The sequence below is a fragment of the Perca fluviatilis genome, chromosome 6 (genome assembly GCF_010015445.1).
Source record: "Perca fluviatilis chromosome 6, GENO_Pfluv_1.0, whole genome shotgun sequence".
NCBI lineage: Eukaryota > Metazoa > Chordata > Actinopteri > Perciformes > Percidae > Perca > Perca fluviatilis.
Window position 1 is genome coordinate 35871040 of NC_053117.1, and position 19776 is coordinate 35890815.

The window sequence follows — 19776 nt, forward strand, 5'->3', positions numbered from 1 at the left end:
AACAATCATAAAGGGAACACTGAAAGGAAGGAAGAATAAAAAGTATTAAAATAAAATATGTAACAATAAATTATATAATAAATTAAATCATAAATAGTATAATCTCTTAATCTGTACATAGTTTATATATAATGTAATTGATTCATTATTCCTTAAGTTTCCCTATTGCTTTTGCTTAATTTCTAGATCATTGAGAATAATGGCAAACAGCGTGGGAGAGAGCACACCCTTGTTCATCACTAAATGGGATTGGAAACCAACCTGCTCTATTGTCAGATGTCTATCTGTGAAGATGTTTTCTGTTTTGTGACATTGACACATAGTACAAAATCTGTTGTTAGGTGAAATTCAACAAGATTAGATTAAAAAAGAAGAGACTGAGATCAGCTTTCAATGCTCCAGAGTTTTATTTCAAAGTGCATCAAAGATTAGTTTGTGCTAAAAGCATTCTTTTCACAAAATATTTATTCTTCTCTTATTAAAGGCCAATGAGGAAGTCAGGAAGTTTGGTTCCAGCCTAACAGAGAATTTAAGATGTGATTACACATGAGACTGATGACGCAGAGAAATCCACACTGTCACACGCTAAGAAGATGTTTGTGTGTGTGTGGTAGGCACAATTTAACTCTGTGTCAGCTCAGGAGATTCTTATGGGTTTCTGGCACAGACAGATGGAAGTTTGATGGAACACTGGACATCATCCCAGCAGTGGTGCTCTGTGAACACAAGAAACACAGGAGTCATTAAGAGCTTTAATATCTCAACAGAAGTAATATCAGTGACCCTAAAGGCCAAAATCTCTTCATAAAACAGAGGGAGCTTCACGACAGTTACTAAAAAATATTTGCAAAACAGATCAATTTGCGGTGTTTATCACCCATTCATTATGCATCACTTCAGAGTTTAACTCCAACATTGTTATTTATGACTTTTGTCATTTAACTCTATAACAGACGTCCTGGTAATTAATTTGTTGTGATTTACCTCCGAAATTCATCTCGATACAATGCTGGTTGCCACTTCCATTGTTGGGTTCCCCTGCACACCAGAATGAAAAGAAGAAAGGTCTGCCATCACTCCAGAACCAAACATTGTTCTGTAGAAAAGATGTAGAAGTTAAAACGTGACATCCTATCCCTAATCAGATCCCTTTTGTATGATATATTACCTTCAGGGCGTCATGGCCTCCAATCCAGGTTATTGGATTACCATGAGTCTGTTGTTTGATTATCCTCTGAATGAACTGATACTCCTCAATACTGTGCACTGATGCAAGGTTTCCGTTCAAGGACAGGCAGTTTTTCTACAGGGGAGATAGACAGACAGACATTTTAATGTGGTCTCCTCCACCAGCAGAAGGATGGAGGTTTGGCTCAAATATTGAGCTGGTTGCAGTAAATATTTGTTGATGAGGTGATGGTAGTTTTGCAGGGTTTAACGTCACTGTTGTACTGTGGTCTCTGCTACATTGGCAGCTTTAATTAGAAGGTTTTGTCTTTGGTTGCATTTGTTTGATTTCACTTCTGTAGCACCACAAGCAGAAATGAACTGCAAAATATCCCAACATCTACTACATTTATGGCACTAAATGTGGTTCAGACTAGTTGATATGGGTTTTTCATTGGTCGATGCAGATCCCAATATTTAGAGAGCAGGACGGCCTATGGCCGATACATAATGCCGATATCATGTTGTTGCTTTTTTTTTGCATCTGACAATATACAACAAATTAATAAGAATAAGAATAACAAATGTGACAAGACTGCTGAATTCAAATTAACATTTCTTTAACAAAGTTATTGTCTAGTCATAGGCTATAACTTTCAGCAGTTTTGAAAATGTTTTCAACACATTTCATTGTTGTGTCCCCAAGAAGTCTTCACAGTTACACCTGCTTACTGTCCCACAACCATCCCAAATGACAAATCTGATAAATGCATTACATGTCCGGAGTAAGAGTGGGGGCTGGGGACACCCATAAACTATTTTTTGTAGCCCTGTAAGCTAGTTTAGCTGGTTAAAGGATTTCTACACTCACTATGTTTACATGCACATATATTCCACTATTATTCCATATATGACAATATTTGGAATTTGATTCAGGTCATGTAAACAACATATTCCATTTGGATATTCCGAATAAGGCCTTTTTCCGAATATAGCATTTTCCGATTAAGACGTGGGATATGCCGGTATTATTCTGGTTTTAGAGGCATTCTTTGGACATAAATACAGCACATTCGGTCTCAAACTGGATTTTTACCGCATTTTACATCCTCTTGCCTGTTTACGGCTTACGGTCAGCTCTGTGCGTAGCCACCACTTTGCAAGGCTGCAGACCACTGACTGTAAACAAAAAATAGCTGCAGACCCGTTAGAGATGCATGCCCAAAAGATAAGAAGGAGAAACACAAACTTTATCAAAGGTTTTTCAAGAAGGTGGTTGAAGGAATAAAAGAGCGACGCTGCGTTTGCACGGTCGAACAAGTCCACCACCGCTGGAAAACTTTGAAAAAAAGTATTTTGCATGGCTGCATGTAAAAGGGAATATTAGTGGATTATACTCTTTTATTGTCCATGTAAACAGCTTAGTCAGAATATTTTCTTTTAAGGAAAATGGTCAAAAACCGGAATATTATGTGCATATAAACAGTCGTGATGTCTGCCTGTAGAATGGTCAAATTAAGAGAGCGCTTACTTGGTTCTACAGCAACCTCACTGACAAGGCTCTCTGCAGATGTGTCTGCAGACATTTTTTGTTAATCGGTCTTGTGAGCACAGACATCAGTCAATCTCAAAATGGGATGAATATCCTGACTGATAGATCAGTTTAGTAAGCATGTAAAAGTTTCTATACCCAGTTTTTGAATAAAAAAGATTGACTTGTACTTTTAATTTGACTTGGTGTTTTTAAGTTAGTAATACCTAATGTGATTAAGGCAATCACTTGCAACAAATGTTTTGAGGTGAAGGATTTTGAGTTTTATGAATTCAGTGTTGAGTTATGGATAATTAAAACGATTGACAAGAAACTAAAAAAAGTTAGTTAAATTACAAAATCATTACAAAGGTATATCATTACAGACCAAAGTGTTGGCTGTTTAGCAATGTACTGGTGCAACCTCCTCATTTTGTATTTCTTTCATACTTTGTCTTGTCAACACCGTCAGACAAAATAAAAAGCAAATTATGTTTTATTTATTTGGTCTAATATGTATTTAGATCGATATGATAGATATTATCTGGCATTCGTAGTACACATATATGCTGTTAAATGTTGAATATTCACTTTTGTTCATTTTTTATACTGTTTCATGTGTACTCCTTTAAAAGATCTAACATCATACAACGTTTACTTTAAGCCTAAATAGAAAAAAGTAATGTTTTTTTATTTAACAAACATATATTTGTCTTAAAAGAGACTATTACTTTAATAACTCAACAGCACTGAAGAAACATATTGTAAGCATATTCATTTAAAAATCACTTCAAATAAAACTCCCTCTGACGGTCGTGACTTTAGAACTGACGGTGGTGACACTAATCTGGTGACAGTGGCCTCACGACAACATACAATTCCAAAATGTATATCACACAAGATGGCTTCTTGCTTAACAACTTAATTTAACTATTGGGTCCAAAAAAATAACAATCCTAAGCATGCATATCATGTGAAAGAGTAGTTTTTTGTCACCACTGTCAGGTTTTCTGTTACGTACTGTCTGACGGTGGTGACAGAAACCTCCAAATAGTCCTTAACGGAGGCTAGAATATAATTGTTGATCACAATAAATACGGCCTCGGGCTATGGCCGAACCACAGCCGTGAGGATATCCACGAAAACCTGACGGTGGTGACGTCTGACGGTGTTGACAAAAACCTAATCTTTCACATGATACGCATGAGTTGTTCACATTAGCCATCTTGTTTCCCCTCTATTGCTAGCTACCTCAGACCTCTTCTTAAAAAGTATACATTTATGTAATATTCTAATATTTTTCATACAAAAGAGACGGTGTTGACATGTTATGGTCGCGACAGTAGCAGTGTCGAAAAATATGAACAAGTTTAAGAGAAAATAGCAAACTTAAGGGAGCTTGAGTGATCTTGAAGCATGCAGTAGAGATGAAGGTTTGAAAATGGGGTCCTCGGGAATGTAGTTGACCTTGTAGTTGCCTGATTTTATTGCTTTTTATAAATATCTGACGGTGGTGACGAATATGTGGGACACATTTTGAGCAACCACAAAATAATAGTAAATATTGTTAAAAACTCACTGTTTGTAGTTTTTAAAACATATTACAATGTACTATTTCATGTGGTAAAGATATTATTCAATTCAATTATTACTTCTTTTTTTTTTAATCAAGTTGCAATGATTATCTCCTATCTGAGGACAACTGGTTTTGTAGGCAATGGGCCAGCAAATAATCATTAAATTAATAAAAAATTTAAAATAAACCTATAAAAGAACCTTACATATGTGCAAAGGACCCCCTGATTATAACCTTGATTCTTTTTATTAAAGGGGTGATAGAATGCAAAACCGATTTTACCCTGTCATAGTTGAATAACGACAGTTCGGTGGGTAAATAGGACATACATAGAAGCTCAAAATCCCATTGACACCCCTTTACTATGAAAATCTCATATTTTGAAACTGCCTCTGAAAACGGGCGAATCCCAACAAAGCTGAGTTGCTTGCGCAAGCGTCTCAAAATCCGGAACCTTAAGAGAACAGTCACGCCCCAACATTTACATAGGCTACACAACTGACCTGAGATCAGGTAGTTTTCTGAATCTAGCTAGGTCACGCAGATCTCTGCTATTCCATTACAAAATTCACTTCTGAAACTTTTTTATGCGAGAAATCAACCATATAAAGCTCGAATATGGGCCGCTTTACGAAAATGGATGGCTAATTGCAAATTTTCTCCGACTGTGTGTCGGAGTTAGTGCCGTTGTTGGTGCTGCTCGGTTTGCTACATCGCCACCCCGGACCGCAGTGTCAGCGAGCTTGTTACGCGCGCAATCTTTTACCGCAGCCCGCAGGTTCCAGTAAATCTTATAATGGGTATGTGTGTTGAGTTATTTAAACAAACAATCGGGAAATAAACGCCTCTTGTCCGCGAGTCTCATTGATAGAGCCGCGGTGAGATGGAGTCCATCAATGAGAGCTAGCTAGCCTCCTCCTAACTCTGACATTCACAAAAATACATTCAATTGAAATCCGAAATCGGACAAGTGTTAGCTAAGCTTTGTAAGACCTTGAGGAACCTGTAATATTCATGCCGTGACGAAATTCAAACTGTAAATATACTTTAGTTATGCGAAAGTGAGCAACACATCGGTTAGCTTTATAAGACATTGGGACATTCAAAACCGTAAATGTATTATTTATAGATATAGTTATGCGGGCAGCTGGCCGCGGAGCCCCCGTATGCAGTATCCACAAAGGGTGACTTTGCCCTGGGTATGGAGCCCAGCAGGCTGTCGCTTTCTCGTCAGACTGTGTGGAGCTCCTAAAGTCCGACACGTCTTACCAAATTTGCAATTAGCCATACATTTTTGTAAAACGGCCCATATTTGAGCTTTATATAGTTGATTTCTCGCTTAAAAAAGTCTCAGAAGTGAATTTGGTAATGAAACATTGCAGTGTCTGGAATATGAGATTCTGTCGCTTCTCTAATGTATGTGTATTGGGGATTCGCTCAACCAATCAGCGCGCGTCTCTAATGTCTGCGTATGGCAAGTCGCTCAACCAATCACCGCGCAGCTCATCTAAATATTCATGACCATACCATATTTGGAAGAAAAGCTCTTGTTACAAATAGGGCCAAAACACAGGGATGCATAAGGGCCAATAAAATATCAACCAGGCCATTTTCAGCCCAACCAATGTTACATACCCCATTAGGAGACCATAAGGAACAGTGTGAAATACCCTATATAATCATTCTATCACCCTCTTTAATGAAAATGTTATTAATTTCCAAAAGAATTGGCACTTTTCTTAGTTGGACATGTTTTTGCCAAAGTTTCAAAAATCAGTGTATACTGCTTATTTATTCAGGTTTACAGTGCACTTGTTCAGACAATCAGAGATGATGAATCCCGCTGACTCTTGTGACTTTTCTGAAGCGCCACCACAAGGTTCAAGTTTGTGTCTATGAACAAAATTGAACAAACTATTGGATGGATTGTGATGATAAGTGATTCATCATTTATGTTCCCCTCAGGACTAACTGTAATAACTTTGGTGATCTCTGACTTTTCATCTAGCGCCATATTCAGGTCAACATTTTAATGTGTCCAATAGGCTACTTTGGTTTATGACCAAATATCTGCAGAACTAAAGACATTCCTCTTCTGTGTTTGGTGCTAATTAGCAAATGTTAGCAACATATAAGCTTTAAACAAAGAGTGAACAGCACTGTCAATGTTAGCATCCTGATGTTAGCATTTTGCTCAAAGCTGCCATGTCTAATTAAAGCTCCTAGCATGACAGTAGACTCATAGTCTTGTTTGTCCGTTAGTTGGTAAGATATCTCAAATAATACTTCATCTATTTTAAAGGAAATTGGGTGGAAAGGTTACTCAATACCCGCAGAATATACTTTCTGATTACCTCAGCGTCAGCCCAATCCAGTCCTCTAGGAACGTAGAGGAAACAGCGATCATTGTACTTCATCCAAGAAGCAGGACAAGCAGGGCCCTCTGCGTTGCTGGAAGAGTTGTTGGAAACGTTGCTGGTAGAGTTGCTGGAAGTGACATCTGCGTCTACAAAGACAGAGAATCATAAACAGCTGATTTCACTGAGTTATTAATTATATGTTTGTCAGCACTTAATCTACACGTTTCTATGCCTTCATTATGAAGGTAAATGGTGTAAAACATGAGAGCTTTTAGACTTGTAGAATACAATTTAAGTACTTGTAGAGCAAAACTCTGAACTTGTATTTTGAAATTTTCAATCAGAAAATATTCACACACCTATTTAAATGTTAAGTCCCAAAAAATATTCACAAAAGGGTAGATTAATATTTACACAAATACAATTTCAGCTGCAACATTTACTCTTTTTTTTAACTGGAGTTAATTTTCCAGTACAACCACAACTCAGTGATTCCAACCCCACCAATCAGTCACTGCAACATGTGCTCTCTGCATCACAATTTGGCCAACCTGCGTGCCTTGACTTTTGCAACACTTCTTACAATAAATGTGGTGCAAAACTAATTTGTAGCTGTGGACATAGATCTATGGTGGACATAACGTATATATATATATCAGCCAATTATATTGGACTAGCTTTAAATTAGTTTTTTTCTGCGATGCGTCACAAGTTTTCTTTCAACCGCTTTTCTGTACTCTTTTAAGTTTGCCCTCTATGTCTAAAGTCTGGTTATTTGATGTTTCTTTAGAGCTGGATGCAAGCCAGTTACTGTTCATATTGATCAAATGTAGTTATAATTTCTTTTAAGGATAAGAGTGCAGGAATCCTGACTGATTGGTTTTGCATAGAAAAAATAAAGTTCCTCACTTGGAGATATTTCAAAGAGAGGTCATTAGAATCATATTCACCTACTGTACTAAGCCATATTTAGAATCCTGCATCCATCTTGCCTGGTTTAAATAAAACATTGCACTGCACTGGGCTGGATTGTGACAGAGAGTCCAATATGTTCATATTTTCTTTTACCTTATAGCATACATTAACTATATTAAGAACTATAGGGTAAGCAGTATGTGTTCTTAAGTACTTTCTGAAACACTGCCTTCAGCACCTTGGTGTCAGCTCCAAGGAAGCAGGCGGTAAGCTCTAGGTCCTGTAGCTACCGCAAGACAAAGTCCTGCATTCAGCTGATGCATGTGAATATTTATTCAAAAATATTTAAACATAGCCATAAGTTCAGAAACGGAACTTCAGGTTTTTGTTCTAACTTACCAGGGCTCAAATCAAGTCTACAAGCTCTCACATTTTTGCATTGTATTTACTCAACTTCTCTTATTCAGACAAAGTTAAACACTGATACTCACCATCAGCTGTAGCCAGAGCCATCATGGCACAAACGAGCAGAGACACAGTCAGCATCTTGGTGGCGGAGATAATGCAGATAATTCTTCTTTCTCAGATTCAGCCTGTGGTCTTCCTGTGTGGAGATACTGAACAAGAGGAAAAACTAGCTTTTATATACACGCCTGTTAGAAAATTAGGATACTGTTCTCTTTTCTGTTAATATTAAACTGTTTGCATGGTAGAAAGCCAAAATACTTCTGGCGTTCTCACGAGATTATAGTGACCTTGTGAAAAGCACAGAATGCTCCTGAGGTCAGAGCACGCGGTTGAGATGCCCTGCCTGACCAGAGATAAGAGACAACATTGCCTTTTGTATTATGACTTCATCTTTAAAACATAAAAAAGCTGCTGCTGAAGCTATCATTAGTCATGTTTTTCTGTACTTTGCTGTGAGTGCTGTAAAATTGACTCCCACTTGCAAGTAAAAAACAAACTTTGAGAAGAACTTCAGTGTTCCTGTCTATTCTTTGATAAATAATTATCCTTAACTTAATGAATGTCATCACATCTGTTTGGCTGTTGTTCAACAAATCAAAGGTCACAACATCCCACACTGTTGGTTTTTTAAATGTTAACACTTTAGTGAATCATGGATTGTCACCTGCCAGTACACTTCCCTAACAGCCTGGGTTAATCCAATATATCTTACCTCAATCAAATTTTATGCTAAAGAGTCAATTCAATTTAAAGAGTTTTTTCAACTGGCAACCTATAGGGCCCTATTTTAACGATCTGAAGTGCAAGTATCAAACGTGAAACGCAAGTAGCTTTGTGGGCGGATCTCGAGCGCTGTTGCTATGATACCAGCGGGATAAATGACTCTTGCGCCCAACGCAAATTTAAAATGGGTTGGTCTGAAGTAGCTAGGTGTGGTTTGGGCGTAACATGCAATAAACCAATCAGAGCGTCATCTCACATTCCCTTTAAGAGCAGGCGCGCTTGTTCCATGGCAGATTGCTATTATGACAGCGGATTTGCCTGGCGCACGCCAGCGGGAGCTGCCCGAGATGCGGCAAAGTAATAAATGCCCGTCTTGGCCGGGTGGCGATGTTGCTGCGGCCTATCGGGCGCATCTCCTCAAGTCTGGAGAGGATTGCTGCAGCCATGGAGCGTGGGCCTCCAAACGCACCACCTGCACCTGTTGTGCCCGTTCCCTTTCTCCCCACTCCATCTCCGTCCACCCGCTCCACAAGGAGCAGATCCCGGACCAGATCCCGCCAGATCGTCCAATCCCGCCGTAGTTCAACATCACGTCTCCTTAAGTCCTCTAATATTTCCTCATTTATGTCATCAACACATCCATGATTCATAGAAATGTTGTGTAAAACACAACAAGCCACAAAGAATGCTGCGACTTTTTGAGGACTGTACTGTAAAGTGCTCCTGATCTATCCAAACACATGAAGCGCATTTTCAGTAATACATTTCTTTGTAATTATGTATGTGTCAAAAGTGAAGAATTTTAATATGTAAGAATATCCCTGTGTGCCACTGATTTTATTGTTGCATGTGAATTGCTGTGCCAGTGTGGTTTTATTCATTAATTACATTAATTGCAAGGATTTTATCGTTTGCATGTTTTAATCCCGTTTGCCGTGCCCGTGTTTTTATAAATCTATTGCATGTGTAACTCTTGTTTTATTATGAATGAACTGTTCACTATGGCGAGACCATGCCCCCTCCCCTGAATTCGCCGCAGCACGGCCTGGACTGATGGGCTGAGTGAAGACAGGTGTGGGAAAACTAATGATGAACTGATGGAATAGGCCTACAGGTGTGGCAGAGAGACCGGGGGAGTGAAAAGAGACAACAGGAAACAGACTCAAAGAGAGGAAGGAACACGGGAAGCAGTGGAAGCGAGCAGCAAGGCAGGAGTGGTGAAATGTGGGACTGGTGGCAGAGAGGACCAAGGACAGGACCAGAGGTGAGGCTGGACGAGAGGACGGTCGAGATCTGCGAGGCCTGTGCTGACGCTCTACGGGCGTGCAGGAGGATACTATGAAGTGAGAAGTGTGGTCGACAGCGTAACGGAAACCAGGAAAGGGAAAGACGGTCCGACAGCAAGGGATAGTCCCGCGCCACCCCCACCACGGAATGGCAGGACAGTAACATGGCCACAAGGGAGGGAGGAGGGAGGAGGAGGGAGTAATAACGATAGCAGAAAAGGACTGACTGTAGGAAAGGAAGTGGCGGCGAAAGAGCAGTGGGGGTGCAGATCGGGACACATCGACAGAGGCCGAAGCAGCAGGAGGGATGCATCCACCTGAACAATGGATTCAACGCGTGTGTACAGATAAGTAAAGGAAAGTCCTCTAGCTACCCACTTTGGGCGTGCGGAGAAGAACTGTCCTTTTTGTGTATACTTGACTAAGAGCTGTCTTTATCCCTCACAGTGCCTCCAGTGTGGGTATCGCAACGCGGAGTTAGGGCCGGGACACATATAGCCGACGGCCGACCGTTGACAGAAAACCCCGTCGATATGATCAGTCGTGTCCCCGAGGTCCAAAAAACTGCCACAGAACAGACCAAAAAGACGAGAGGGAGACGTAATACATCTCTATAACAGCAGGCGGTGCTAATCTGTAATGTTGCCCAAGAAATGAAAACCGGCAGCTGATTGGAAGAACACGTCACATGGGTTTGTTTTCTCCGGAAATTGAAAGCCAGACTGTCATGGTGGCCGTTCAGAATACAATCTCATATTGTACTAAAATAGTTCACTGAAACGTGTTTCTGAAAACATTTTAAGCGAGAAATAGGCCATGCAGTTGCTGAATCTGTCTTCATTTCAGCTCAACAAAGGTCAGTTTAAAAGATTTTCATCAGATTTTGAGAGGCTGTAGTCACCTCATTCCGCTCGCCATTTCCGGGTGAGTCCCGACTTTCCTGCCGCCGACCGAACATGTCAGGTCGGCCAAAATGAACGGCGACAGCCCCCCAGACGGACGACGGCACGGGACACACCGAACATATTCAAGTCACTGACCTCGCCAGACTGTCCAACGGCCGATAATCGGCCTGATGTGTCCCGGCCCTTAGGGGAAGAGAAGCCCAGCCTACCCCCCCGACGGAATCGGCTGCCCCTCTCGTGGGCTGCGTATGGGACGGACTATGACTCATGGACGTTGAGAAAAAAAAGGAAAAAATAAAAAAAATTAGGGAAAATTATAATATAAAAAATAAAAAAAATATTTTTTTTTATTTTATTAGGTATAAATTTTGGTTGGGTTTTTTTTTTTTTTGATTTTGGGTTTGTATTAAAAATTAAAAATAAAAAAAAAAAAAAATTAGGTTAATTGGGGTTGGGGGGAGGGAGGGGTGTTGTGTAGTTGTATTTTTTTTTTGTTTATTTTTTTAATTATTTTTTTGTTTTGGTTTGATTTTTTTTTTTATAAAAATTTATTTTTTTTTTTTATTTTTTTTTTTATAATTTTTTTTTTTTTTTTTTTTTTTTTTTTTTTTTTATATATAATTTTATTTTATTTTTTTTTTTTTTTAATTTTTTTTTTTTTTTTTTTGTTTTTTTTTTTTTTTTTTTTTTTTTTTTTTTTAATAAAAAAAAAAATTTTAAATATTCTTAAAAAAAAAAACAAAAAAAAAATGTGTGTGAAAAAAATGTTTTTTAAGGGAGGTGGTGGTTTGTTTTGAGGGGGGGGGTTTGGTTTTTTTTAATAAAAAAAATATTTTTTAATAAAAATTTTTATTATTTATTAAAATTTAATTTAATTTAATTTTTTTTAATATATTTTTTTTTTTTATTTTTTTAATATATAAAAAATAAAATAAAAAAATTATAAAAAAAATTAATAAATAAAATTATTATTAAAAATTTTTTTTAAAAATTAAAATAAAAAAAAAATTAATAATATTTATTTTTTTTTGTAAATTATTAACAATTTTTTTATTTTTATTTTTATTTTTTTTTTTTTTATTTTTTTTTTTTTTTTGTTTTTTTTTTTTTTTTTTTATTTATAATAAAAATTTTTATGTTGGGGGGGGGGGGGGGGGGGGGGGGGGTTTTTTTTTTTTTTATTTTTTTTTATTTTAAATTTTAAATATTTATAATAATAATTTTTTATTTTTAAAAATAAAAAATAAAAAAAAAATATTTTTTTATATAAAATTTTAAAAATAATATTATTATTTTTTTTTTTTTTTTTTTTTTTTTTTTTTTTTTTTTTTTTTTTTTTTTTTTTTTTTTAAAATAAATAAAAAAAAAAAAAAAAAAGAAGAAATATAAAAATAAAAAAAAATAAATTAATTTTTTTTTTTTTTTATTTATTTTATTTTATATATAAATTATTAAATAAAAATTATTAATAATTTTTATATTGTTTTTTGTTGTTTTAAAAAAAGGGGGGGGAAGTAAAATTTTTTTTTTTTTATAATTAAAAAAAAAATTAAATAAAATTAATAAATAAAAAAAAAATTTTTTTTTTAAAAAAAAAAAAAAAAATAAAAAAAAAATATTTAGAAAAAAAAAAAAGAAAAAAAGAAAAAAAAAGAAAAAAGGGGGGATTTAAGACATTATGGCGGAAGTTCGGACTGACATCGGACTTTGTTTTATCTTTTAAATCCAGAGAACTGTTTTTATCTCTTCTTTTAACTAGTTCTTAAAGTGTTAATTTAATTATTTACATTGGTTTCTGGTCCATTACTATCAGTGGAAACATTTCCTGGTATTTTAGTTTAAAATAGGGAGTTACACTTGGACATATGGTTTGCAAAAATGGGAACTGCTGCCTCCGTGTAGATGAGAGACACAAAGTGTATGCATGTTGTGCACACGCTACATTATGGCCAAGCATGCGCCCCTAAAATGGCATCTGAATAAGGCGCTATTGACTTTAAACCAGGTTTTTCCTGGTCAGTGGCGGAATTGTTTTCTGAAAGTGCAAAATAGCACCAGGTAACGTTTGCGCCTGAACACGCCTCCTCTTTTCGCTGAACCGCCCCTGGGAGCGCAAATACATTCCGTAATTTGCCGACGTGCGTCTGTGGAGGGAAAAGTCCGCTGTGCCTCGGGTGCAAAATAGGAATGTGTACAAAGGCAAGTGCGCTGAGTGCAAGATAGGGCCCCATAATCTATGAAATCTGTCCAGTATTAAGCAAGACTGCTGCAGTTAGAAGCGGCGAAACAAGCTATAGTACAATGTTATGTTAATGGTTAATTGTTTACTTTTTTTTTTCTCAGTTTATTTAAACAGGGACAGATACAAAAAACAGATTATTACATAAATAACAATCCAATGCCTGTATCACAGTGTTTATAGCCATGGCTAATTCGCAACACCTGTCCCTAGAAAGGCTTTTAACAGTTCAAATTTTAACCTTCAATTTACATCTACAAAAACTTCTTGTTTTGCCAATGACTCAGATTATTATTCTAGGTGTTTGACAACATTATGGAAAGGATCCCTACAGAGGTCGACCTTTTTGTTAAATAGTAAGATCCTTTTTCTTTAACATGAAACATCCCCAAAATTACTATCGCCAAACCTACCAGACTTCATTTAAATAAACCGTACTTTCATCATCAGATAACCCACTTCATTCAAAGTCGACAGAAACTAAATAAAACTATTAAAAGCTATCTTGTTTCGTCTGTCCACTGCTCTAACAATCACCAATTTGGTTTGGTTAAAATTAGGCTTGCATTGCCAGACCTTGTCTGGCTAGTCCACACGGCATTCTTCGATGGAAGAAAAATGTGCTCTGGTTCATTGGCATTTACTAAAATCACAATGCAATGAGGGCATTAATATCAGAGAATCGGACAGCGATCAGCAGGTCTTTAACGCCAGTATCAGTTCAATGTACTAATGTATGTAATAATGTAGTAATAATCAGTGTTTACGTGAATACTCCGGAAATTGTCTAAAGTTGTATTTGAGGATTTAAACAATAAAGATAACAATAATAATAATAAAATATAGTTTCATTTATTTGTCTTGTGTTTTGTTTGCTCGGTCGTCCGGCGGGCGGCAGCAATCTGAAATTGAATGAAGCCCATTAATGGCAGACAGCAGACAAACAGGAGTCAAACACGTCCACCCACCCTTCCCAGAAGAACTACAAGTGCGCTAGCTTTGTAACAGGTTCTGGGGGGCGTCTCTAGTGGGAGTTGTAGTTTTAAAATATATTGTCATATTTCTCGTAAGTAGAAGTTGGCAGTGTAGAATTTTGGATACACCCTAGTTTTTTTTGGGATGGGGAAAACACTGTTGTCATCAGATTTTAAAAATCTAATCGTGTAATGGAAAATTTTATAATTATGAATTATGCTTACTTGAAACAAGAACACATGAACACTGTTGCATTGAAAATGGTTACTAAGAGCAAACGGGAAACTATTTTTGTGTTATCTTATTGCGCCAGCATCTGTATAACAGACACTGCATGTATTGTGGTTTGACCTAAGGTCATGAAGACGGTATTTTCAGGCTGTAGGAACAGGATGGCGGCGAGACATTATCACACCTAGACACAAGCGTACTTAGGAGTTTAATGTTCTTAAAGTTTCAGCTTATCAGTGACCGATTTGGGTGTTCCTCTTTGAGTGTTCTTCTTTCTGTGTAGAAAGGATGCTGACATTCTGCATGCACTTTAAGAGCTCTTTCTCTGCACTCTCACCAGCTGTCCGCTCGCGAGCAATAATACTTATGACTCTTCCACATTCCACTCTGATGTTTTGTGAAAGTTGTGTTTCTGCTTGAAAGTAATGAAACAAACAAAGACAGTTTGGTTTTCCTCATCTTTTATTATTTATAACATCTGTACTCACGTTGCTACATAGAAACTTCCACTGTAAAATAGGTAAAAATAGCTTATTACCATATTTGACAGTGCTTACAGTGAGTATACTTTGGTGACCATATCTACATGACAGCTGAGGTCCAGAGCTTTCTATAACAGGTGGCCCGATGTGTGTAGAACCTTCTGTTGCTAAATGACAAGCCTTCAAACATGGACTGGGTTCAATATTTCAAAGCAGGAGTAATGTATCCTCTTCAGACTGACATATGTTACTGTCAGCCCAGCCGGCGTGTGGCGCCTCATTTCCCCATTGTCGCGTCCCCCAGAGCAGGTTCGAAAAGCGTGACCTGTACACGTTCAAAAGTCGTTGCATATACACGAAAAAAACGTCAAAATCGTAACCTGTACACGAATTTATGAATCAAAATAACGTGACTATTACACGACCTGGCGTGAGACCGGGTTGGTTACTGTCGAGGTTGGGACCTTTCCAACGATGTGTTTTCTATAGTTCTACGACAACGTTTTCATTTTTACATATCATGGAGACCACATTGCAGGTGATACTTTATTGCCCCCAGAGGGATATCTGCCTTGAGTTCAAATGCTTCACACATAAGAAAAATTGTTTTATCATACAGCTGACCTTTACTTACAATAAAAAACATAAACAAAGTGATATGTAGCCAGACTGAAGCCCATCACACAGCCACAATCTATTGCTCATCTTTCACAAACAGTGACAAGAGCAACCTACACACAACCATATGCATCATATCATGAAGCTATTGCACAATCCCTGCAGCATCAAGTAACATTATTTAAAGTTTTAAATGAGGTAGGTCCAAATTAGACCTATAGTTTAGAAATATTTAGTTTATATTGGGCTACCCTATATCTTATGCCAGAGGATAAGAGCTCATTGGCATGGAGAATAAAGATAGATCAGACCATATTTCCTGTGCTTGCCTGGATAGACTGGTTTCTATTCCTCTACACAACCTTCATGACAGTAACCTGACAAGCAAGCTTTAAAAGGAGATGTTTTTTTGATATTGCCATGTTTTCTGACTTATAAACAGGGCCGGAGATTGCTATAGGCAAACTAGGCGATTGCCTAGGGCGCTCTGCTGTGGGCATGCTGCGGCAGATGTGTACCGTTTGTGCCACCTCCGATGTAGAGCAGCATATAGCCACTTCCCTAAACTTTTGTGTCATTCAGAGTCTCAAACGGGGCACTGACTCTGTCAGAAGGTCTGAGATCTACCATATCAGCAGAGCAATCATGTATTGCACAGCAGACTACAGTGCAGGTAGATTATTTTCTGAAATATTGTGACTTTATTCTTTAATAGCCTATTATCACTTTATTTTTCTCAAAATATCACGACTCCTCCAAATCTCAGAGAGAACAGATGAGATATATTTTGAATGTGCATGAAGTTTTGAACATGAGCAGAAATCTTGCTTGCTCAAACACATCTGAAATATTACAGTCCAGGGGTTTATTAATTCATTAAAATTAATTAATGTATCATTGAGGTGAATAATTGTCATGTGGACATTTAAGGAGGTTACTTCCTCAACAAAAAAAGGGAGGAAAGAAAAGAGCAAAATGTTTATTTTGAAGAGTAAATGATGCTAGGCTAGATGTTATGGTATAATTAGAAAAGTCGATCTACCGGAGAATAAATAGATGAAAGCAATATTGAATAAGAGAAGAAGAGCGTTACTGCTAAATATTCCATTATGTTTTTATTTTTGGATTGTAATCTATGTTTTTCTTTACATAAAGATATTTACAGCATAAATTGATTCAGAAAAACGTAGAAATAGGTGCATAAAAATTCACCAGAATGCAGAAAATTAAGTGTTTAATGCTCAACATTTTCAGGGGGTGGACCCCCAGACCCCCTCCCCATCATAAGTCACCGTGCACACAAATCTGGAAACAAAACACCGGCATTTGGGTTTCCAAAGTTATCACCAGTTTTCCACCAGTTATGATTGGGGGCTCAAAACTCAATCTCACCTAGGGCAACCAAAGGGCTAGAGCTGGCCCTGCATATTAATATGCTCTGTAATGCAGCCCTGAGTAACATAAACCCTCTGATTCACCGTGAGTGTCTGCTCTAAATGATTCATCATCAAATTCATCATTTATGACCTCTGATAGCCTCTGACCCATGTCAGGACCCTTTCCTCAGTTTGTGAAATGGTTGAATGAGATTGTTGGCAGCAGAATATGCTAAAGTACTTGTGTCTGTGTGCAGTATAGGCTGAGGTAGAAGTGTGCCAAAAATGCCAAAACACATGTAGTATATGTACACATATATCCATACAAAGCTATATAAATCTTACTCTGTGAACAAAAGCCTCAGCAATAATCTGCTTATCCTTTTAATTTTCTGAAAATGCTTCCTAAAACTACTGTAACCACAGTGATTGATATGAGGAAATATATCTTCTGAATATCATAATTAATGTGTTAGGCCTACCATAAATTGATATTTCAAAAAAGTAATTTATTTAAAACAACTAATAATGCAGTGTGATGTTAAATCAAACTAAGTCCCACACATAAATATGCTCATGTTTCTTTTCCCTTTAGTCTTTGCTATTAACATTCATCAACCGCAAAATTAGAAAAATGTGTTTTTAAATAAGGATGCATGGAAAATAAAATAAAAAATGCTTCTCTTTGTATATGGTTTATTTGTTGTTTTTCACAACAGTCAAAACAAATGCAAATTAGTCAAACAAGCCATTAGGCTGTATTTCTAAACACTCAACTGTAGTTTTTTTATATAGTATATATAAGGCAAATCAAAGTTGTTAAATAAAACACAACTTTTTCATTATTGGTGTTTTTATTGTGTATATTCTCATGTACAACGTGCAACATTCTTTCACAGAAGAGGAGCGGTAATATATATATATATATATATATGTACATTGAAGTGATACTGGCGTTAAAGACCCGCTGATCACTGTCCGATTCTCTGCCCGCATTGCATTGTGGGATATGGGCTTCGAATGCACCCCGCTCGGATCACATCATAGTTTTCTGTTTTACATCATACTGTAATATTTCACTGGTAAAAATAATATTATTAAAATAAAGAAATGAATACTATGATAACATCTAAACAAATGTTGATAGATGTAGCGTTATAGTTTTTAAAATATAAATAAACAACAAAGCAATCCAGCTTCCCTGGCCGAAATAGACCGACATAATAACATTAAAAGAAATACATGTAAACCATAATAAGATCTCATGAATAAATGCTGATTAAAACTAAAATAAAAATACCAATAATAAAACTGCCACAGATTTCGAGTTAAGGGGCCGTGTTTTCTCTTTCGTCTATATCAGACAGTGAGGGATTAACATGAATGTCTATCTGACGGACCCCCCTGTCAAAAAACAACGCAAAAGGTACACTTCTTTCGTTGGAACTTGAGGCCAGGGATCCTTGACCATGCGTCAGACATTTGACGAGTAGGGAGTGAGAATGTGTTGATTGTTTATTGATTTTATTTAGTCTGGTGAGTTTGGCGGTGGCGATTTTGGAGCGGTTTCTGGTTAGAAAACACAAATTTTACTCTTTAACAAAAATGTCTGTCTCTATAGGGATCCTTTCCATAATGTTTTCAGACATGAAGCTAAACATGTCCTATCCTCCCAGTATTTATTTTAGTTGGCCTCGCCACGTTCTCTCTTTACCTCCAGTCCAAGGGTGCAAACCTTGCATCAGCAGCAATTATGAGTACTTTGTGATTCAGAGGGAGATAGTGGGTCGCAGTGACTCATGTACAGGGACAGACTGACAATCGTTCGGGAAAAGTCCAGAACGGCCATCGGCACAAAAAAAGTATAATAAAGCGATAAATAACAGCCAACATCAGGGGGCGCTAATACAATCACTTACTGTATATGCTATGTGTAAAAAACTGAGGAAGAAGAGTAGGCCTACTAGTCTGGCTATCACCAATCCACAGCCTGGTCATGATGAGGGACAGACAGCAGAGTCAATTTCACATCAGCAAGAGGTACTGATAAGTCCCAGGATCAGGACACATTATAATAGGCTGCCTTCATCCCTATCTTAGCGAATTGCATAGTCAGCTCAACATGAGTGTGCAACATGATTATGAAAATTATCGTGCCATTTAGTGCTGTCAAACTTAACGTGTTTAATAATTTCTGTTAGGTTAATTTGAAACGCGTTAGAAATTAATCTCACTTGGTTGTATATGAGAGGTTGTAGTGAGCTCACTTTTGCTGCAAGGATGAAGACTATGGTATTGAATTAAACGGGAAAACATCAGGCATGCATTGGTACCTCTCTAAATGTGCTAACAAAAAGGGAAGGAGGCTAAATAATTTACCAAATCTAACCAAAAGTTTAACCAAAAAAATCCTAGCTTGCACTTTCTGTCCATCCCTTCCATCAGAGTGCAGTTTTTCCTCGTCTTTCATATTTACGTTTACTATTGTGGAACTGGCAAAGACCTGGTGGTTGTTTGTGAAAGCTTCACATTAGCAAATGGCTAATAAACACAACCCCAATTATCATCACTGGTTTTGAGATGTTTCTTGCTGTGAATACCTTGTCTGATAGGCTACAGTATTGTGGCATAGTATCAGGACATCCTGGCTAGTGTTTGTTGCGCACGGCTAGGGAGGAATGGCTGGATGATGGGCCTATTTGGGAGAAAGTCCACGGCTGTTTTTTAGCCCCAGTCCGTCCCTGCTCATGCACGGACATCTGGTCATCTCAGGCCAGATGGGATCCAGTATGTGTCTCTGAAAGCAGTGCTATTTCGTCAGCCAAAAACTTGAGTACAGACCTTTGCCAAGGCATGCCCTATCTCACAACGTTAATGCAGTGTGAATGCAGTGTGGATTTTCTCAGTCTGGAACTAATGCTGCT

The 19776-nt window shown here is 37.4% G+C and overlaps 2 protein-coding genes across 2 annotated transcripts in view; both read right to left on the bottom strand.

Moving 5' to 3' along the window:
- LOC120561089 (butyrophilin subfamily 3 member A2-like) overlaps positions 1 to 19776 on the bottom strand; it is a 51390-nt gene that overhangs the window by 27726 nt on the left and 3888 nt on the right. The window lies entirely within an intron of this gene.
- Positions 487 to 8173, bottom strand: LOC120560685 (type-2 ice-structuring protein-like). Its single transcript, XM_039803444.1, has 5 exons — positions 8041 to 8173; positions 6629 to 6780; positions 1169 to 1303; positions 985 to 1096; positions 487 to 716 (listed from the first exon to the last, which is right to left on the bottom strand). Exons 1-5 carry the CDS (start codon positions 8093 to 8095, stop codon positions 649 to 651), a joined length of 522 nt encoding a protein of 173 aa, XP_039659378.1. The 5' UTR covers positions 8096 to 8173; the 3' UTR covers positions 487 to 648.